The 24,314-nt window shown below is 34.2% G+C and overlaps 2 protein-coding genes across 2 annotated transcripts; both read right to left on the bottom strand.

Annotated features, from left to right (window-relative positions):
* Positions 1–2,418: 2,418 nt before the first annotated feature.
* Positions 2,419–4,053, bottom strand: LOC115209505 (jerky protein homolog). Its single transcript, XM_029777933.1, has one exon. The coding sequence runs from the start codon at positions 4,051–4,053 to the stop codon at positions 2,419–2,421; it is 1,635 nt and encodes a 544-aa protein (XP_029633793.1).
* Positions 4,054–8,571: 4,518 nt separating this feature from the next.
* On the bottom strand, positions 8,572–23,655 carry LOC115209093 (geranylgeranyl transferase type-2 subunit beta). The gene is made up of 10 exons (XM_029777214.2): positions 23,496–23,655; positions 20,731–20,838; positions 19,411–19,608; positions 17,941–18,046; positions 15,974–16,026; positions 13,721–13,831; positions 12,378–12,489; positions 11,751–11,839; positions 10,080–10,154; positions 8,572–8,872 (listed from the first exon to the last, which is right to left on the bottom strand). Exons 1-10 carry the CDS (start codon positions 23,496–23,498, stop codon positions 8,729–8,731), a joined length of 999 nt encoding a protein of 332 aa, XP_029633074.1. The 5' UTR covers positions 23,499–23,655; the 3' UTR covers positions 8,572–8,728.
* Between the last annotated feature and the right edge of the window lie 659 nt (positions 23,656–24,314).

The raw sequence follows: 24,314 nt of genomic DNA, 5'->3' as shown, positions 1-24,314 counted from the left end.
TAGAGGCTTCATTATTGGCTCATGAGTATGTGGTACAGTGTTTATTGCCATAAGGGATTAGGGGGAGCATGCTACTGTTAATACAAATCACTATAGTGGGATTTAAAATGTTAACTGTTAATTCCAGTGTGCAGGGAACTCAGAACCACATGATGTAACTTGCAAGGAAATTACAGAACCAGAAAATAAGCAGCTTCTACTCCAATAAAGTAAATTTCCAAAAGGTTGAGGACAAGTACATCTAGGCATTCACCAGCATCAATTTCAAAATTGCAAAAGTATATAACTTACCCACCAATTTTGAATAACAACAATTTTTGACTCAATGAGAGAGAACCTCACACTGGTTGCAAGATCAGCTAGAAATAGCAACCATATCTCATTCAAATTATACCCTACCATCTTGAAGAAAACATGTTGAATAATGTGTCAGTTGGCAAGAAAATGTCATATTTATTTATCCAATATAAGTTTTGAGTCATGAAGTTTAAATCTTATATATATTTACATACTGCATAGGATTATTTACTGAATATAATTTACTTTTCCATAATGGCATGGCTTGGATAACAGTGTTTAGCCACCTGGCATGGTTTTTTGTAGTCTAATGTACAAAACAGCTAAGAAAACTACCAATCTTTGTTGTTGTGTACTGTATATCATGGATTTTCTGGTTGGATGCCCTTCCTAATTGCCAACCACAATATGAACTAGGCTCAAGTATATGCATTTGTGTGTGCATGTGTGTGTAATTAAAAATTATGTTCCTCTGTAATCTATTAATGAATTATATGTTTCCATTATATTTTGTTAAGAACAATAAAATAACTACTGTCCATGGATATTTTTAAGCTATTCTAGTTGCTTTTTCTCATTGAAGTGATCCATTGTGAGGAAAAATATGTTAACTATTAAGTTCACATATTTTATGCTATTTAGATTAATTAATCAAATACTAAAGCATAAATATAATACTAAATGTATTTATTTTATTTTTTTTTTACAAAAGTGTAATAGCAAAAATGTGTAAAAGAATAGAAATCAGGTTATGTAATATCCATGTCGTGACCAAGAAGAAAATTAGGTGAGTAATCTTCAAATGAGAATTGAAATCAGATCTTAGATTACAAAGTATTTACCCTTTTTCTGTTACTTATCTAAACATATGTCCAAATGTGTGGATCTTTAAAGGAAATGATATTGAATTGTGAGATTCATATGCCTTCAGAAAGCTATTTTTAAAACTTTAATCACTCATGACAATGATTCAGATAAAACATCTGCACTATTTTCAAGTAACAAAACACTGAAGTAGTTTCTCATTGCTTTTCCCAGGAAAATATAACTTCAACTCAGCAAAGCAAACCAACAAGACACTACTTACAGTGGTTCAGTGCTATAATTGTGAGCTGCTCTTCATGTTACATATTCACAGATAAGTGATCTGAACCAGGGAGAATTGTCTTGGTTATGGACATTGTGCAGTAAACTGTTGTCATTGTACTATGAAAACATAGACTTAATTTCTATTATATTATATTTGTAATTAATTTTTAATTCTAAGTTGCCTCCCCTCCTTTTTGACTAGAAACATAAACCATAGTACATATTTTTCTCAATATCATGAGTGTAATTTTAATTACTTAAAATTTCTTGGCTTATTGCATTAAGTATATTAGAGAGCACTTAACTGTCATCTGCAAGGTTGATACTATCGACTCAATCATATGTAACTCTTTCCAAAATGCATTAGTGGTATATAAATTACACACTTTAATCAAATAATTAAACAGTCATGATACAATTTAAGAAGTTGAATAAAAATAAAAGTTTTATCAATATCTGTACTTACAAAGTATTTTGTAGTACTACCAACACCAAAGTGGTAAAGTTTAAAATTTTCAATGCAACCCCAAATTCATAGAAGTTGGGTTATTAATATGCATTTTTATAGATAATAGTTTCAACATGCTTGTATGGTGTGAGGAAGGAGAAAACAATACAACGTTTTGGGATGCAAATACATTACACAATTTCAGCTTCCATTTTCTTGTGCGAGCACGGGTGGGATAGTTTTACTTGTAGCACTTACCATTCAACTATGAAGTAGGGAGTGAAACAGATATATATCAATCAGGTGCACTGAAGTAAGCAGAGTTATGTACCTTGCTTAGGGGCACGGCACAATGGTAAGATTTAAGCTTTATCCATATAGCCATCAGTAGTTCGACATTTTTACTTCACAGCCATTATGCCTTATCTTTTCGTCTTACTGTTTCGTATACAATGATAAATGCAGAACGTTAAACGACTAGTGATGGTCTGTCTCAATAAGAGTCAATTCAGTAAAAGCTGATGTACGTTGGTCTCTTACACGATATAATGCTTGAGGCTAGGCTTTTCATTTCAGAAAATTCGTTACAATTGCTTTGATTTTTCCACATGTAGCTTTTCATATATCAAATATAGACTCATTAGCTCTTGTTCACTCATAAAGTTACGTTGTTCTAACCCTGTAATTACTTCAGCCAACAAGTTAATTATCTTCTCGATACTAAATCTTTCATCAATTTCATTTTTATCTTTGCATTCCTCAACACCTTTGTTGCTGCCAGAAATCAGAGAAACACCTACAATATCGGGATCAACATTGTGATAGACAATAGGTGATATTTCGTCGATACTTAACCATTCAGACAGGTTTTCGTTATTAAGTTTCTGTGCTACGCATTTCGCATCATCTCCAGCAATATTTTCAGCATAATCCAGCAACTCATCGACAACTTCTTTTTCCTTTTGTAAATGAAATCCTGTCCAGTTATATCCAAACTTTTCTTCAATTGGATTATCATGCATCAACTCAGGCCATAACTTATGCCAGCCAGCTTTTAGTGTTGATGTTGTTAGGTTCTGCCAAGCGTTAGCAATATAATAAAGCAGGTCATCTATGTTAAATTCTGCCATAAATTTCTCTAAAGGCCTACCAGTATTTACTACATCTAATATATGTCTCATGAAAAGTAAGCGGTACTCTGTTTTCAGACAATGAAGTATTCCTTGCTCTTGTGGCTGGATATGCGATGCACAGTTTGGTGGTAAATACAAAGTAAAAACATTCTTTTGACTTAGTTCAGCCTTAGGGTGAGTCGAGCAGTTATCCAAAATGAGAAGAATTTTGCAGTCTTCTGGTAGACCTACGGATGTGCAGTGGGCTCTGGCTTCTGGCACAAAATACTTTTCTAACCATTCTAAAGTAATCCCAGTGGTAATGTTGCCGTTTTTATTTGTACGATATATTATTGGGTATTCTTTTGTGTCTTTCAACGCCGTTGAACATTTACTTTTCCCTACAACTAGTGGTTTACATCTGTGGGTTCCTGCTGCGTTTGAGCATCCTAAAATAGTAATTATTTCCCTAGATCGTTCAAATTCTTCTTTGTCCTCTCTGGTCAAAACTCCTTTTGGTATACATCTCCAATATAATACCGTTTCATCGGCATTATACACTTGCTCGGGAGTAAGATACTCGCGAGTTATAAGTTTAGAAAATTCCTGAACATACTCGACAGTTCCTTCGTGCTTCGCAAACCGTTTTTCCGTAGACAATTTCTGTAAGGAAATCCCCTGACGTCTCTTAAACCTTTGAAGCCATCCTTCACTATAGTCACACTCATAATCTAAATTAAGTTGACGATGGAAAATTTTAGCCTGTTCCATTAACATATTACTCGTTAATTCTTCTCCTTGACGCCGACGTTGTTGAATCCAGTCCTTCATTACCCGATCATGTTCAATACTTTTAACACCTTTCATAGTTTTTCTTGTACTCATCTGCTTCTTGCAACCACTGTCTATATAGAATTTAAATAGTTTCTCTCTCTGCTTCTTTATATCGTAAACAGTTGATGAACCGATGCCATACATATCGCATAGTTTTCGTATTGAAACGCCACTTTCCAGTTTTTGCAATAGCTCTACCTTATCTTTTATCGATATCGACTGGTGTTTACGCTTTACACCACAACCAACACTTGCATCTTTCTTAGAATCCATGTTCAGATTAAATGTGTGTAAAATAATCCTTAAAATACCACACAAAATCGAGAACGATCCGTATCAGTGATAAAGTAAACAGTGACACCCTTGTTTGGCGGTCGGAGGAATTTCAGGTACCATGTCGTAATTTGTCCGGACTAAAAGAGGTGCCGGACTATTTATTGATACTCAGAAAATCAGACATCAATAAAGTGAAGGTTGAAAACGAAAAACTGATGTTTTTGAATTGTGTAATAAAATGTATACTTAAAATATGCCAAACGAATAGCAGATATAAATATTATTTTTTCTAAGTATGATGTTCAGTGCAAGTATGATGTTCATGAATCCTATTTTATGTGACAAATTGAAAACGGAAATTAATACACACACACACACACACACACATATATATATATATATATATATATATAATGTGTGTTTGTGCAGGTTTTAATAAATTGTTTCCGAATATTTTCTTTCTTTAGTCAAAAGTTCAGTAACGCAAAATATACACAGTTGTCTCCCTTCAATCGTAATACTTTTCACATTGTTCCTTATATAATAAACACCTCGAGTACTCGAGCCGTGTAAAGCAACGGAGCTATTGTTGAAAAATGTAGACGATGATAGTTGCTAATGAGACTATAAGGATGTAAATAAAAATGCTAAAATAGCAAGAAAATGAAAAAAATGTACACATATATACACATTTGATTACTTTTAATATGTACAATATGTTGTGGTTAGTGATTCACTCGTTTATATCACGTTATTTTCTACAATAAATACTTTACCTAATTTCACAAATGTTGTACTTGTATTGGGTAATCCTATAAATAATGCGTTTTTTTATACTTCTTTTATTTTCAAAATTAAGATAAACAAAAGTTCTTTTTTAATCAAAATACACTCTCCTTCAATTTCTGCAATGCGCTTCTATCTATCTGCTAGACTTGCAAGGAGCCTTTTCCAAAATTCACTTGTCCGTGACGAAAAATACTCCTCCAATACTGTTCTGACCTCGTTTACAGAGTTCATATTTTTTCTGTCCAAATGATTTTGAAGACTGCGGAATAAACGATCCAGCTTTTGGAGTGTCATCCTCGCTGTATGTGGCTGAGCATTATCCTGATGGAAGAACACCTTTCATCTTGAAACCAAAAAGAGTCATTTTTCGTCTAACGCTGCCTTAAGCCGCTCAAGCTGCTCGCAGTAGATCTAACTTTGTTGTCGTTTGGTTTGTTGTTCAAAGTGGACTAAACCTTTCATATCCCACTAAACAGAAAACACACTACGTGGGTGAAGACCTTCTTTAGCCTGGGGTGCCAGTATTTCTCCTTTCCCTACCCACTGTCTTCGACGCTTGACATTTTTATAGAGAACCCATTTCTTGTCACCATTCACTTTCGGTCCAAAAAAGGTTCATTCATGAGACGTGACAGTAAAAAAGCACACAAATTCACTCTCTGCGTATGATTAGCCTCGGAAAGTTTGTGAGGAACTCATTGACCCAATTTGCTGACTTTTCTGATGGCACGCATGTGTCAATGAATGGTTGAATGACCAAATCCAAGCTTTTCTGTTAGTTCCTCAATAGTTACAATGGGATTTTGTTCCACCAGAGTTTGCATGACGTCCTCTTTGAGCTCTACATAGACATTGCATTTCCTTATGATAACAGAGTGATACCAAAGAAATAAAAAAAACTTGACAAATATCAGGATCTAGCCAGCTATAATGGAAGTGCCAAAGGAGCATATTCGACATAATTTGTTTTATGAGTTCAATAAAAGCAACAACGCAATGGAAAGTGCGAGGAATATTAATGCAGTATATAGGGATCGGACAGTAAGCGTACGGCAATGTCAACGGTAGTTTCAGAAATTCCAAGCTTTAAACTACAGCCTAGATGACAAACCTCGTCCTGGAAGATCTGCACACCCACTATGTTCAATGCCCATATTTTGCTTCCATGCGTTATTACAGTCTATGCAAATATCATAAAATCTGCCTTTCACACCAAGAAAGAATCCTTTTGTTGCCAGCAGAGGTAATAGATATCTGAACTTTCCTTATTGTTGCTACTTTGCTTTCATAACACTCACTACCACTGCTAATTAGGTCACCTTGGTCAGTGTTTCTGAAAGTGGATTCCCAGGAACCTAAGAGTTTTGTAATAATTTTCTGAAGTTCCACAAGATAAGTTATCTGTCAATTAAATTTTTCAAATATTTATTTTATAGAACAAATGCTATTCATCATTTTCAGAATAATGTTATGTCTTTCTATCTTTAATATGAATAAATTCTCTCTCCAAAATAATTTGATTTAGGATCTTCTAAAAATTAGAATGTAGTTGTCCATGAAGTAGAGGTTTGGGTTTCTTCCTGAAATGTGCTCGAGAACAGCTGAAACTGTCAACTACTTGTAGAGAGGCTTCCAGGTACTTCAGAGAATTCATCTTATGAGTGTTCTTACTACTAACTACTTCAGCACTTCCATTATATATGAAAAGTCTTACTTCCCTGTCAACCTGTCTGTGATCCCACTGCATCTCTTGTGCACCTACAGTTTACATTAAGTGTATTATATGAAATTTCTACCAACTTCTTTTCAACATATTGAGCATGGCCATTTTCTAGTTGACAGTTAGGTATCATTCCTGCAAAACAAAATTTCAGTTTTGCAACATTTACTTTAAGACATCTTGATTCTAGGGTTTGCTTTCTGATTCAGAATTTCTTTTCTAATTTTCAACAAATTCAGCTCTGACAAATAGGTTATCTTCATATAAAACTTTGCAAAGGCAACTATGTCTTAAAATTTTCTGTTAGAGCCTAAATAACCATAATGAACAAGAATGGACTGAACACAGCTCTGATGAACACTTACATGCTAAATTCTTTGCTCAACTCCTTACTTTCATTCTACAAACAGTATCTTTATACATGGTTTACACAGATCTCATGAGCCAGTCATTTAGTCTATTTAGTAACCACCTGGCGTGATTCCTGATTAAAGGGCATCTCCAAGTTAACAAATGTTGAGTGTTATGATTTACCCTTATCAGAACACTGCAGCCATTCTTATTAGAAAGAGGACACTGACAACATTCTGTCCTGATACAAACATGAACTGCATCTCATCTGAGTTAATTCCCTATCTAATTAGCTGTGCTATAACTGTTTCTATTACTTTCAAAACTTAGTCCATCGACTTTATGCTCTTATAGTAGATGATACCCTATACTAGTCAATACATACGACATCTCCCTGCCTTACTTGACTAGATATTATCATCACCGTTGTTGTCATCAACACCCTCTCATTTCTTTGGCCTATCCTCCATGGCCCCTACAGCTCTAATTGGCTCTCTCTAGACTAGGCCTGGCCAACTTGAATTATATTGTGGGTCACTTTAATCACAGAAACTTTTTTGAGAGCCACTTGTATACTTTATGCACTAATAGTCAAATAATCAAATTATAGAATTGAAAATTTTTCATATTTTTCATTTGTTTAAAATTATAAAATTGTAGGCTATTGCTTTATTGCCACTTATAAATTTAAAATTTATTTTGAAACAAAGGTTTTACACAATTTTACTTTGAAATTAAACACAATACTTCAAGAAAGTATCAAGCAGGCCACAAGATGAAAGTCTGCGAGCCCCAGGTTGGGCAATCCTGCTCTAGACCCTTGCTGCCCTCATCTATTTTCCTTCTCCATCACATCTTATAATGTGGAATAGCCATGAAGCCCATGTGCATAACCCACTTCACAACTCTTTCCACTCTGTCTCACCTTTTCTCACTAACCACTGACACCAATCTCTTCCTTTCCCCTGTTCCTCTAATACTTCCTCACCTAAAAGTAACTACTCTGTTACTCTCACAACTATAAACCTCACCCCACATATCATCTTGCCTAAAATCCTCCCACTTTCTCCTTTTCTCCTTCAGTTACAGGGGGCCCCCTTTATGCCTTTTAGTCTAACAGGTTGTAAAGCATCCTCACTAGTGCTGGTGCCAAGAAAAAAGGACCCAGATGTAAAGTGGAAGGTATTAGGCAAGGCAGCAAGCTACAGAAACTATGCTAAAACAGACCTAGCAGCGTGATGAGTTTCTCTGACAAGTGGTTTCAGGTTCAGCCCCACTGTATGGCACCTTGTAAATGGATCTGGTAGAGGGAAATTGAAAGAAGTCCATTGTATACATATAGGTGTGTGTGTGTGTATGTTTGTTTATGTCAGTGTGTGTGAGAGTAAGTCTTGTCATCAAATCGCCCTGGTTATAAATGAGTGAACTTGTCATACAGACTATTTTGTTCATTTGAAACCTTTCATGCAATCACACTTACCCATTGTATAGTTCATATTTGGAAGTCTAGAGGAAATATTTACTTAAAAAAAGGTGATGATTGGCAAGAAGAAGGGTATCAAGCTGTAGAAAATACACTTCAACAAATTTCATATGACCCATGCAAACATAGACAAGTGGATGTTAAAACAATGATCATGATAATGAGCACTATATCAAATTATATACATATAATTTATTTGTCACAATGATTAGGCCTGTTGAAATATAGTTCAAAGAGTTTGAAGCTGTACAAACTTGAAATGAATAAATAAAACATGGTTTGTATTGGAAAAATAAAGTCTGATTATTAAGAATGGAAGTTGATTTGCTTCAAAGTGAGAGAAGTTGCAGTCTGATGCCAAGCTTGTCAATAGTCTCCTGGGGCATACAGAAAACTGGATTCACTTCTTTGATAGACTTATCACCAAGCAGAGACAGTCCAGCAAGACCAAACAGTGTATGGAATGGGTCCACCTGGAGAGTTAAAAAAAAAGACATAGCAATAAAACAAATGATATCTTAAGTGATAATTAACATTTAACAATTAACTCTTACAGCCTTCAATCATTTCTTTATTCAAAATTAAAAAGTATTCTATACATAAATGTTTGTCTTTGCAGTTTGGTGCTATAGTGTATTTGAAGCATTTGTTACAATAAATAAATTAGATGCATGGCACATTGTATATGAGAGCTTGTATAGTTACTGAATTGATTCCATGCCCTACCCCACACTAGTCCATCCATCTGTCCATTCACCCATTCATCCGTCTCTCTCTCTCTCTCTCTCTCTCATATATATATATATATCAATATCATGGTGATATATATACATAGACATAATAAAATAAATGCGCCCTTTTAAAGCCTAGCCAGGCTCATGGGCCCGGTTTCCCGGTTCCAATGGCGTATGTGTTCCCCAGCTGGATGGGATGCCAGTCCATTGCAACATTACTCATTTTTGCCAGCTGAGTGGACTGGAGCAACGTGAAATGAAGTGTTTTGCTCAAGAACACAACGCGTCGCCCGGTCCAGGAATCGAAACCACAATCTTACGATCATGGTGCTGACACCCTAACCACTAAGCCACACGCCTCAATATACATTATATATATATATATATATATATATATATATATATACACACACACACACATATATATAAATATAAACTTTATATATTTTTTAATTAATTTTATTTCTATGTATTGGTTTATGATTTTCACTGTTTGATTTGCCTAATAGTGGTTTTATCTCTAATTTAATATAATATATATATATATATCTTTATACTATAAAATTAGATTTAATCCTAAATCTAATTTTTCCCTGTAAGTTTGGATTTACTCCCTAATATTATCATATATATATATATATATATATAAAACCATCATTTCATGTCCACTTTTCCATGCTTCCATGTGTTAGATGGAAGTTGTTGAGGCATATATTCTATAGCTAGAGGCCCTTGTATAATAGACAGGTGTTTCTTTGATTTAGCTCCTTGTGTTAGGATCCTATTGGTTGAAATCTAAAATAGACTGTTCTATCACAGAGAAGAATTACCTTCTTATGACTATTTAGTACACAGAAAACTGAGAGAAGCTCTTTTATACTATGATACTTTCAGCTTATGGTATCAACTCAAAAGAAAAAAGAAATAAAAAAAATATTAAACATACTGTATCACCAGGTCTGTCAGAAAAGCCACCAGTTTCATCATCCTGGCATGCAAGGATAAACCGAACTAATTTTTCCTGAAATAAAAAAAATGTAATAAATAAATTTAAAAATGTAACTATTTTGTCTGTAAACCGTCATTTAACTGTTTCACAAACAACAGGGATTACTACTACTACTACTACCACCACTCCAACAACAAATAGCTATTATAAAATGGACCAGTGAAGGAGCTCCTATATAATCTTGTGGTTTGAATGTGTAACAGATAGATAAATTCCCTCAAAATGTTTTCAATCTAATTTGTTGAACATGTTTCACAATAAAGATGTTATGGCTATAGATAAAATAAACTTTAGTCAAATGGTCTGTATGATCAGCTAATTTGTATTATAAATTTATTTATGTAGGAGGTACTTGGGGATATCCTACGACAACAGTTCTAACTGTAAACATTGTTGTGAGTGAGTGTGTTAACAAGTGCACAGTCCACAGACATTATTAGCTCTTGTAACCACAACAACAACAGAAGCAGCATCAAAAGACGTTTCTACCATAAACCATGTTGCCAATGGACTTATATGGGGAGTGAGACAAAGTATATATTACCACAGATAAAATTCTGAAAGTTAAATATTTTGGACAAGAATTTAAACATGAGAACCCATATAACACTTTCCTCGATCAGTTAACTCTTTAAAACCCCATAAAACACTGGTAATTAGTTTTACTGAAGTCAATAAAATTAGAAGTCAAAGAAACTGAAATAATTGCATGCATGGTTTTTTCTTTTTAAAAAAAAAAAAGAGAATTTCAGAGGTTAGTTTTTAAAATCAGTTCCACTCACCAATAAAAATTATATTTCTTTCTACTTCAAACACAAAGTCTGAAATTTTGACGGGGTAGGGGGCTAGTTGATTAGATCAACCTTAGTGCTCAACTGGTACTTATTTTATTGATCCCATGAGATTGATATGAAATTCCTTGAATTGAGCTCTATCATTTAAGCTTACAATTTTTTTTTATACAAATTTTTGTTGCATGGGACCAAAACTATGAAATTTCTCATGCTTTCTTCTATCATTGAAGCTAAGATAAAAAAAATTATTTAGATATAACTTCACTGGAGGCATTACTTACTCTCCTATAATGTTGCTACAAATTTTGATGTAAACTTTTTTCTACTGGACCAAATCTCAATTTTTTCATATCAAAATAGGGACCAGTCCTCTTCAAAAATGTTAACAGTTTTCAATTTGGTTAAGAACTGAATTAGCGACAAAGCTCTGGCAGATGCTGCATGTGATTAAATTGTGGCGTAAAGAACATTATTCAACTACGGTAGTAGTTGAATGATAATACTAATAATTTGTACTATAGGCACAATAATAACAATAATCTCTACTATAGTCACAATAATAATAATTTCTGCTATAGGCACAAAGCCTGAAACTTTTGGGGGCATAGACTAATCATCAACCTCAGTGCTCAAGTTGTTCTTATTTTATCGACTCTGAAAGGATGAAAGGCAAAGTTGACCTTGGTGGCATTTAAACTCAAAACATAAAGATGGGTAAAATGCTGCCAAGCATTTTACTTGGCATGCTTACAATTCTACCAGCTTGCTGCCTTAATAACAACAATAACAACATGAGAGAAAACAAGTTACTTACTTTATCAATCCAATGCAATCTTCCAATAATCTTTAAGGAAGACAACACCCACCAGGAGTAACAGACATCAGGCAATTTTTCAGGACGACCTATTGAAAGAAATTTTAAATTTTAGGTTATGTGAGAATATAAATCAATTTCTGGATGGAATTTTACAAATTCATTATGGTGCATGTGACATTCAGTTTAATATTTTCTTCTATAATCTTGTAGATTTGATATCACTACATATTCCTGTCAACAAGGCGTCAATGCTATTTTTTTTTTATTCTTATATTGTTTAATGTGTAACTAATGTCAAAATAAGATTATTACTATGATGTATTATAAAAGTAAAGAAATACGTCTAATTTGCCTTTTGCCCTTTCAAGGTTAGTCAAATAAGTATTGGGATTTATTGTTCTCATTGTCAGTATTAACAGTTATTGTTTAACTGTACATAAACCCTGATTGAACATACCCAGCTGTAAACATACCCATTTGTTTTTAGGATATGTAGGACTATATTATCCAGTATTTCCTCTCCTTATTTAAGATGGCAGGGAATGATTTGAAGGATTATTTTTGACACTCTCTCACTGGCTTGTGTAACAGTTAACAAATTGTGATGGCAGGATTAATACTTACCATTCAGTCCTCCAGAAGGTAACTGTCTCTCACACAACCACCAGCCTAACATATCAGCATTGACATGGTGTAGTTTACCTGTGATAGCCAGTAACCCAACACAGCAGTAAATCTGCAATGAAGATATATCAATAGTTACAACTCCATGTGTGTGTGTTTTGCATGTGTAAAGTGGGTAATATATGAGTGAATATATATGTGTATGTAATGTGTGTAAGTTGAGTGTATGATGTATCTGTGACATGAATGCATTTCATACACTGTATAAGCTGAAGTGTAGTCGTTTAGGTATGTTGTTTGGGGTAGAGTGTAGCAGATATGTTGTATAGAGTGTAGTGTGGTGGTCAGGGTATGCTGTGTAAGATATAGTGCTGTACTGTGGATATATTCTGTATGACAGTGTGTGTATGGTGTCAGCATATCACATGGTAGTGTGGGTATGGTGTGTAGAGTACAGCATGGGAGATGGGAGATACTTTACTCTACACTTTGTACTGTTACCCTTTATATGAGATTAAAGGGTAGCAGTAAAGTTAGATTGAGTAGAGTTTAATATCAGTGGGTGCTGAAAAGCTCCTGGCTTCGGGTAAAAGAAAATACAGGAGGATCGGTTAATTATGATTTTATTCAACATATTCCCCTCTCAGATTCACGCGCTTATTGCAGTGGTCCTTCAGTTTTTCTAAGCCCTGTAGAAGAACTCAGAAGGTTGGGCCTCCAGCTAGGCCTTTCATGATATCCTTGAAGCCAGGAACTTTTCAGCACACCCTGGTACAGCATTCAATGTAGATTATGTCCTAGTGTGGTGTGGAAACCTAGGTATATTGTGTAAGGTGTAGCATAGCAGTCTGGAAATATTATGCTGTGTATATATGGTAGTCAACACATGTAGTGTGAGTGAAGGTACTGAAGTTAATCACCCTTTTTTTTTTGTTTTGGTAAAATTGGTTCTCATTAACAAATTTGATAAAACTTTTATAAGATGTCATAAATTTCAGCAATTTAACAGTTGCACAGCTAATAAAGGATTTTCAAATTTATTGTTTCTTTTACATGAAACTTGATCATGAGATAATGACAACTATGTGAAATCTTGCACAATCAATGATGGAAGCTAAATTGCATTCCAATAGAGAAGAAAGAAAAAGTCAAATAAAAATGCTTTTGGTAAAATTTTAGTTAAATTGTAGAAAATTATTTTTCTAAAATTCAAAAAAATTATCTTGTAAACTTTGAGGTGCAGCTTATGAATTCATGTTTTATTTTTTTTTGTATAGTGAAAGAGTCAAGACATGCTGTGTTGAAGATAATGTTGACAATAACAATAAAGATATTGTACCTACCTGTCCAGAATGTGATTCACTATCAGGACGGCTACCAAATCCCCCATCAAAGTTCATACAGCTGAGGACAAACTGGATTGTTTTGTCTACATCAATTGCATCTAACTTGCCCTTTGGAAGAAGGAAAGTGAAATGAAAGGTTGGTCTGAGTATGTGTAAGGTAAAGTTATTATAAGATGAGAAGAAGTGATGTAGTGGCAATATGGAGAGATGAGATTTATAAGGATGATTGTGATATAAGTGATATGAGATGTGAGGTTAAAAAGAGTAGATGTGAAGTAAGATGTAATGCAATATTCAGAAGGCTGAAAACAAAGCCTACTATCCTGGAATGTAACTAAACACTGCAGAGTATTTTTGTTGAATACTTCACTGATTCTGCCATCTATCATTATCATCATTATATAATGTCTGCATTTTTTTTCTCCATACTTTCTAGGAAAACATCTCACCGCTTGTAGTTTCTCATTATTTTCTTTGTGAGCAGCATTCACCACTTCTTCCAATATATATTAGCAACAGAGGCAGTATTAGGCTAATTGCGACACTAGTGCCTGATCTGGCACTGGTTTTCTATATATTGCTGGTGGGGAGACGAATCGCTGCTATCTCTAGTGGTCAAGCATGTCATTGACAAGACTAAAGAAGGTCAAAATCATGTTACCTGGTGGTTTTGATATTACTCTTTTACTTGTCTCAGTCATTTGACTGTGGCCATGCTGGAGCATCACCTTTAATCGAGCAACTTGACCCCGGGACTTATTCTTTGTAAGCCCAGTACTTATTCTATCGGTCTCTTTTTGCCGAACTGCTAAGTGATGGGGACATAAACACACCAGCATCGGTTGTCAAGCTATGCTAGGGGGACAAACACAGACACACAAACATATACACACACATACATATATATATATATATATATATATTATATATATATATATATATATATATATATATGTATGTGTGTGTATATGTTTGTGTGTCTGTGTTTGTCCCCCTAGCATAGCTTGACAACCGATGCTGTATATATATATATATACATATATACGACAGGCTTCTTTCAGTTTCCATCTACCAAATCCACTCACAAGGCTTTGGTCGGCCCTAGGCTATAGTAGAAGACACTTGCCCAAGGTGCCACACAGTGGGACTGAACCCAGCGATATAAACAAGAGTGCCTTTTGCATCAAAAGCTAATATGAGAGTTTCTACCATAGTATCTACAGCAGTATAGTTTATTCTAACAGAATATCCATATTTAAGTGGAGATAGTACCGTTTCTTCCAATGTCTTAGTTTTCTTTTTCTATGAGTTCTTCCCACTTGATTCATTTAGTTCTTCTTTATCCAATATCATCCTCCATATACAGCACATATTCATACCAGTTCTGTCTTTGCTCTTGTACACTACATCTGACTCCTTTTACATCAAGGATTTTCTTTCCTCAGGTCATATGTCCTCTATTATTCATACGTACTAACATCACACTTCATAAGGCAAAGTATGCTTGTTTTCACTTTCCACATATCCTCCACAATCAATATCTATATTCTGATCGCATGTAATATCACACTCTATACACAAGCCTCATACAATACCTCTTTCACTCTAGAGAGAATCCCTTTGTTGCCAGCAGAAGTAATAGTTCCCTGAACTTTTTCCTCTCAGTTCTTACTTTAAATATTAAGCATTCAAAACACAGCTGATTAACTCGTTAGCATTCACATTATTCTGTCAAATTGTTTTGAATTAATCATCCATTATCTCAGAGCTTTGAGATTTTGATGATGTGATTGTTTAGTTTTGGAATGACACTATAGGGTCATTTTTGGCCAGATATGGCCAGTTTAAATGCCAAAAGGTTAAATCTCCTGGTTAAGCAACAGAAACTTTCTATGGCATTTGAAAGAATTTATTTCATGGGTGTTCTTGTTTCTAACTACTCTTTGTGCATCTGCTTCATATCTTTGTTAGCCTGCTAGTAATCCTACTGCATCTCTTGTGCATCTATAGTTTGAGGAAAAGATCTAGAGTGTACGGGAACTATTCTTTTTATTTAAAAGTAAAGCTTAATATTGTTTGTGTATTTTAACAACAAACAGCATGGGACCAAGAGCAAATCCATGCAGAATCTCAGGCATCACAGAGAGTTCAGAATGACAACAGCATTATTGAGAAGCATATTAACAGTTTTCATGTACCAACAACACAGAGACAAAAACAGAACTAATGTTATGTGGTGAGGAAACTTACCAACAACTTTAATGTAGCTACAGCACAGAAACAAAATCGAGAGTCTACTTCACCTAGAAAAAGACAAAAATAAAAAAAATAAAAAATTGTGAGTATATTATCATACATGGCAAATGTTGGATATCACATCACATTCTTGATAAATTAATCTGAAGAAAAAATGACGATCCCATAACCATTTTGGTTTCTGGTAAAATAAAGGGGAGGGAGAACACAAGTAGCCATATTGAGAAGCTGGTAGCTTATATTTGATAAGTCATTAACCACTGCATCAGCAGCCAGCATATAAGTCCACCAAACTGTAAGCAGATGCTACACAGTAATATGGTCCAGAGTTAGAATTAAAAATTTTACTATTCAGTGCATCAATGAATAACTACTTACTGTGTGTGAGTGTGTGTGCATGTGAGAGAGAGACAAAGACAGAATGAGACACAGAGCAAGGCAGAGAGAGGGAGGGAGAAGAAAAAAGAGAGGAGAAGAAAGAGCACTGGATGCAACAAGTCTCAGATTGCAAATCAACTTGGTCCTTTGTCATCTCTGTGATGCTCAATGTCCTGAGGTTGATCTTCACTTAATTCCTCCTACATCTTCCTAGGTCTCCCTCTTCCACAGGTTCCATCCACATTTAACAATCTGCACTTTATGCATCACATAACCATACCAGTACAGTTTTCTCTCTTGCACACTATGCCTGATACCCTTTATATTCAATTTTCCTTTCAAACCATTTGCATTTTCTCATACATGCTCACGTATGTTGCAGATCTAATGGAACTTGCTAGCTTCATTTTTTCCTTCACATGACCTCTGCATTTATGGCATTCACCATGTGTGTGTATGTGTGTGCATATATATAAGTTCAGTAAAATTTAGATTCAGTTGAATATAGTACTTAAGTTAAAGGTGCCAGAATTTAGTATGGTATTATCCAAAAGCACATACATACAAATTCCTTTTTTATATATCAGATAATTCCTATTTTTTATGCACATTAAGTACTATTGATTTAATGAGTTCCAGTAGTTGTTATTACTGTTTAACACTGATTAAGTTTACCTATCATCAAAGGTGCTCCAACTCTTTATTCAGCCTTTATTTATCCAATGTGTCCTTCTTAATTTGAGATGGTAGAATATGATTTAGGGCAAATTTGGCCGCTTTTTCTATACATATCCATTAAAAAATATGGCTATATTTTCCAATATTCACAAACATATATTTCATTAATTTATGCACACACACACACACAGAATAATGTCAATCTGGCAGAGCCTATCTTTTTCCAAGTCATTACACACAAAAGAATTCTTAAATCCATCATTGCATGTTAATGAACCATTTTTTAAATTTTATACTGCTGTTGCTTAGAGAGACGAATTTTTCTGACTGTGCTGTACCCTATTTACAGCTAATTTTGTAGGATCTTTCTCAAGTTAAGTGCTCTTGCTACAGGTGTAGCAGAATGCTGCAAACAAGAAACCAAAGACCAAACTCATGGTGTAGCCTATCTGTTTAATAATAACAGTGAGGAGGAGGGGCAGGAGCAGATTACTGATTTCTGTGGGTGGATAATGTCAATTATAATAACCTAACAGTTGACTGGTATTTTATCCATTCTTAAGGATGCAATGTAAATTTGTGTTTGATGTCAATGGAAAGTAAATTTGAGTTTGATAAGAATTAAAATCAGAACATAAAGGGCTGTAATTAAATACTTGTGCTCTGCTGGTTATGCTAATCCAGAAAAACTGGTTTCAAATTTTGGCACAAGGCCAGCAAGTTTGGGGGAAGGGATAACTTTTGACCCCAGTGCTTGACTGGTATTTATCTTATTGACTCCAAAAGGATGAAATGCAAAGTCAACTTTGGCAGAATTTGAACTTAGAACATAAATTTTGCTCAATGTGTTCACAATTCTGCCAGCTCATTGCCTTATGCTAATCCAGAAATATTGAACAACTCACCCCATTTGTCTCCAATAAAGCTGCCATCTTCCTGTTGCAAACCTTTCACATACTCTACAATTTTAGCAGTTTTCACTGTGTCTGTGGTACCATAAAGTGTAAGGATCTGCAAAGGAAAAGCATAACAAATGCAGCTAATGACACATACATACACTGGTAAAATATAACTATAGTAGTAACAATGTTTAGACACAACACAATACTTAATCTTCATATAGTGATTCAAGGGAGTTGACAAATGAGTAATTCCTTGTCTTATTCCCGTGCAATTTTGTAAGAGGATTATTTGAATTCAGCATTGCTAGCAAATGAAATATTAGTCAATTATAAAATGCCTTCCTCTTCTCTTAACCTAAATGACTGAGATCTGGACCAATGGACCATATACTTTATGGTTAGTGATCTGACATTCAATCAACTTACTTGACTTAAGACTCTCAGAAAGGGAAATGTGATAAAATGTAAAAGCATCAAAGATTTGATACTTATTTGCTGATATTTGCCAACTGATAATTGTCATATGCACAATGAACAGTGAATGCTATGAATACACATTTGTTTTAAAAGGGCAAGTTGTTCTCCTTTGATGAAACACAACAGCAATTAACATATTCACATTCAAATCTGCTGGAATGTATTAAGAATGAATATGTAAGTCATCATTTTGCTATCGGTACATAAGGTTGGCAGATATCAGAATACATCATACTATAAACTATAAACAAGAGCCATGATCTATTGTTAGGTTTATAACTCCAGGGTGGCCGTGGCTAAGACAAAACCATGTTGAAACAGTGAGTGTCCTGAAGTTCACTATACTAATGAATCAAGTATATTATGAACACACATTTGTCTTAAAGGAAGATTTGTTTTCCTATAACGAAATACAACAGCAATGTAATTATGAAGAGTTTGAACAGAAATTAAACACAACTTTATACACCACATTATCTATACATTATGTTGTATGTATACTATACATCATACTATCTATAAATTGTGTGTAAACTGTACACTGAACTATCTACACATTATGTGGTGTATATGAATCATACACCAGTCTATCTATACATTATGTTGTGTGTGACTAAACTATTTACACATTACCTGGTGTGTAAACTACTATCTATCTATAATATATTGTGTGTAAACCATATATCAGACTATCTACACATTATGTGATATGTAAACCACACCACATTATCTATGCATTGAATATACATCATATTTACATACTACACTTTCTCCATATCATGTAGTAGTTTAAATTTAATAGAACAAAACCTGCAATACTGAACAATTCACATGACACTTGGTCAGCAAACTACCCATGATACTATTGATACAGTACACAGTATATAAACTACATACATCTAACAACCTACATATCATTCAATGTATTAATAAACAATATAACATACAATTATTATCTAGAATAAAAAGCAATGTGTAAACGTTATGCAATAGTACCTGTACAGCACTTAGTGTGTAAAGCAGGTGAGGATCGTGACCAATACTCGCAGAAAAGCCTCCATTTTCATGCTGACACTTTTTGACAAATTCCAACACCTCATCTCGGTCAACTTTGTCAATTTTATCCATCAATGAAAGAGCAGTCAATCCCCAGTATATGCCACTCATTCGGAGATACTCTGTGATACAATATTCCTGAAATTGCAAACCATAGAGAGGTACAAAAACAATCAACAATTTTTTTCCTTACTGTCTTTGATGTCAAATTAAAGAATCTTCAAATTGTATATATATTACACATACATTGGAGGTAATGAATAGATAAGTACTCAATATAAGTAGTAGAGTGAGGTTAATTTAACCGCTGAGCCATTACTCAGAGCTTTGCAGTTAATTCAATTTTCAGATGACCTTCATGACTAAACGGTATCAATCATAGATGAAAATGTATTAATGAGAAAACATTATCAGTACTGAGGTTTGCCATCAGACATGACAAGAGTAATAGTGTTTATATTTCTATGGTAACATTTTTTGAAATTTCAAAACACTTTGATTTTCAATTTTAAATCACAAATACTAGATTTCAACTATTTATGAAAATATCTATTAGTAACTCAACAGGAGTGTACTTAGTAACCAAGTATCAATGTGATCAAATGGAAGTACAGTATGTTATATATGTAAGACTGAGAATTTGAACTTGAATTATCAATCTTCTAGGTGGGAATTTTGATTAGTACATACAGTAAGACCACTGGGAGTGATCTCCCAGTGGTCTTACTGCATGTTCAATGACACAATACTATACACATACATATAAAATACAATATATATGCATCAGACATATTTCCATTTAAAGCTGCACATTAGCTTTGTGATGTACAAATTTCCAAAAATCATCATCATCATTATTTAATGTTAGTTTTCCATGCTGGTATGGGTTGGACGGTTTGACAAGAGCTGGCAAGCTAAAGAATTACATCTGGCTCCAATTGTCTGTTTTGTCATGGTTTCTATGGTTGGATGCCCTTCCTTAATGCCAACCACTTTACAGTGTACTGGGCGCTTTTTACATGGTACCAATACCAGTGCTTTATACATGGCATCGGCATGGGTGCTTTATATGTGACACCAGCATGGGTGTGTTTTATGTGGTGGCACCAGCATAGGTCTTTTTTTATGTGACACCAGTACGTTACAGAGTTATATGAAAATCTAAATAGAATGTTATTAATTTGACTTTCAGTAGTGATTTTATATTAGAAAGCTAACTTTGGTCACAATCTGAGAAATTGTATTGACTTCTGAACTTACATAATCATCTTTTTTTGTGCCATAGGCTGCAATGAAGTCACTGTGTTTCTGCAACAGAAGAGTCGTCTGTGCCTTTTCTGGGATTGTGACATCTTTTACTGGAGTAACCTACAATAAAAATTAAAGATCCTTTACTTTTCCAACTCACTAAGCCAATTTAACACAATTGAACACACACACACACAAAAAGTACAATGTACAGTAACACTTGGAGTCAAGTGTAACTTGTTCAATTTGATTTCATTTAATAGGAACCACTGGAATAATGACAATCACCAAAAATATATTGACAATGATGGATCAAGATCAAACAGAATACCAGTTATCCAATCTATTCATGAACCACATTCATCCCTTAAGCTGATACTTAATTCCAGGATGGGAAGTAAATGTTCCCTGGATTAAACACTTATCACAGAAGGTTTGGGATAATTGGTTTCTAGCTTTATAGAGACAACTAAAATTAAATTTCCAAATTAGAAAAAAAAAACCTTTTCAGTTACATGCTAAACACTAGTTAAATATATCAATAATGAAAAAGTTAGTTGTAATCCCTCTAAATTCTTAATTATTTAAAAAATCAACTGAAACACGCAAGGTAGTGTATTTCATTAGATTAGAAATATAGCAATAAAAGGCTTGACTTTCCATATTCTTGTGTTGCTGAAATATAAGTTGACTAGATCTACAATATCATGTATCATTACTCCTGCTACTCTTATACTCACTCTTCTGAATAAGAAGATTGGTACAGGTTTGGGGAGTGAGACATCTAGAGGTGATGAAAGAAGAGTTAAGTGCATCTGATGGGCCTGGACAGCGATAAGCTAACGAGTCCATATGAACAGAATCTGGTTACAATCACCAGAAATAACAATGTGGAAAAGCCTTATGAAATATGGTCATTCTATATGCAGCCTAACTTGTTTGAATTAATCCCATATTAAGCGGGGTTTGTCAAACAAGCCCTTTTCTGCATCTAGTTATCAGAAAGAGGGCTCTTATGATCTTGACATTACCATGATCTCTCAGTTTTTAAAATGGATTTGGTATTTTGTTTCTTGGAATCGCCTTACATTAGTACACTGTACAGTGTTGTTGATGCTGAGAATGGTAATTTAATAGCATCATCTTTGTTTAAATATTTGTTAAGTTCCAAAAAGAGACACTTGATTATTGCTATCCAGCTCTACCTAACTATAACTATGCATCCACAGACTGCAGTGGACACAATATAAGTAACTTGCATGTTATTTTGTAGGGTTGGAGTAAAATCCTACCATAGATTACTAGGAAGGGAACAGTTATAGTTAGTAGTACTTTTACTGTAGAAAGTGGATAAAGTGTTAGCTTATTAGTTCATTGGTCTTGAGTTCAAATTAGCTATAGAAGTTAAGTGGTTATTGAGACAATATGCTAACTATACATGCCTATTTTTCTCTGCAATACACTAGCCCAGAAACTCCGTGGAAGATTTGTTTGTCATACACTTAAAGTTATGAAACTGAATTTAAGCCTCGGTTCTTGTCAGAGTATTCGCGTTTCTTTTGGAATTATTAGAGGCAAGGGAGTGACTGTAACAACTCTTAGAGCGTTGGGTTATATCTTGAAGTATTCCATTTTTTCCCCTACATTTCTGAACTGGTACTTTACTTTGTCGCTTCTCCTAATCGATAAAATAAATATCTGGAAAGTACTACTTATTCAACTTGTTGCAGATTTGATGCTTCGTGCCAATGTGAGAAATCACAATGATTATCCGAAACACATGGAGTTGCTGGAGTAAGTGCAATGTAGATAATCCAATGATTGGTACTCATATCGTAGCATTATAATCAATACCGAGTAGCCACTAAGTTTCTTTTTTGTTTTGTGTCTACATAAAAAAAAAAAAAAGAGTGGGTGTTCAACAGATACAATGCTAGTAAATTAGAGAGGAATACATATGGTCGAACAGTTAGCTATACTCAGACTTTCAACCAGATAGATAAAAATACCCACTGTCAATAATACAGATACAGGATTGAGATAATCAGATATACAACCAGTTTACAGTTAGAAAGGACAGAAAAGACCTGGCACTGCTTAAAAACAGAGGTCCTGATGCATCTACGTAACGATATGTTTTTACAGTGCACAGGCGTTAGGGTTAGTTTTAGGATTAGGGTTAATTTTTAGGGTAAGGGTTACTTTTAGGGTTAGGGTTAGTTTTTGGGGGATGGAGTGGCGGGGTTAGGGTGTCATTACACGTCTAGACAATCGGGACCTCTGTATTTAAGTAGTATCAAAGATCCTTCGTTAAAGGACTTTTACAATGTCACTAAACCTGCTAAAAATAGCAGATAAATATCCTTTAAACCACACCTTATCGTCTTACAGAGAGGATCTAAAATATAACATACACAATACACGAAAAAAATGGAATGGTCATGTCTGGAACGTTTCTAATCAGAGGTCTGCCTGCACAAAGTAGAATTAAGCTAGACAAAAACATAACTAGCTACCATAGATAACAAAATATCAATGACAAAAGTGGTTCTTGTCACACAAGTATTCATCTTTAACTAGAAATTAATATTATATAATACAGATTTCTTTAGTGTCGAATACTAATTAATCGGCAGTTTAGAAATAAAACCTTCAAATCATTTATCGACCGACGTATATTTGGCGTGGTACAAATCTATTTTGTAACAAGGATACAACACGATTGTAATTTACAGAGTAATTACCAAAACATATCAGTGAAATACAATTACACCTACCATATCCGATATTTAAATTTTATCTTGACAAAATAGTTATACTGATTTCCCTCGTGACAATAAAGAAGACAATGTAGATATATACATAAATGTATATATCTATTTACAAGAAAGCAGTAGCAAGAGAAAAGAAGAAAGAAACACTTCAACGAGGAATATCTTTTCTATTAACACCGGTTTTGAAAAAAATAGTTTTGCCAGTTTTAACCAACTTTTTTTTTACATTATGAAAATTCAAATCCCAAATATAATAATATTTTGAGAATAATTTTATAAATGGGTTAACCTATAAATGTATATTCTTAATTGTTTGATATTAAAATTATTTGTTTTAAGTAAAGGGACACAACTTCATTTTAAAATCGTTATGTAGACACGTGAGGCTAGAAAGTTGATTACTAACTAATAAATTTAAGTTGCCAACTAAATACAGTTGCGGCCAAAATGTTCAGAACGGCATTGTTTTCGTCAGAAAAGTAGGTATAAGATTTTTTAGGGGTGGGCGAAAAGGGTTACTGTTATCTTCAGAAATGTAAACAAAGCCACTTCCGGTACTTACACCGAAGGATCGCCGTAACACTATCTGCAGTGTACTTTGTTAATATAATGCCACTTACTCCGTTACCAATTCGTCAGCTGATTATTAAGCTTCGAGAGAAGGATAATTTAAGTATTGGGTCTATTGCAGGGCTTGTTAAGAAGTCAAAAAGTGTTGTTCACGGTATTCTTAAGGTCTACGATGATTGTGGTTCGTGTGAAGCAAGAAAGTCTACAGGTAGGCCAAGAAAAACGACCAAGAGAGAAGATCATGCTATGGTA

Source organism: Octopus sinensis, linkage group LG3 (assembly GCF_006345805.1).
Source record: "Octopus sinensis linkage group LG3, ASM634580v1, whole genome shotgun sequence".
Taxonomy (NCBI): domain Eukaryota; kingdom Metazoa; phylum Mollusca; class Cephalopoda; order Octopoda; family Octopodidae; genus Octopus; species Octopus sinensis.
Note: the sequence above shows the minus strand (reverse complement) of the source record. Positions and strands in the feature narration are given on the sequence as shown.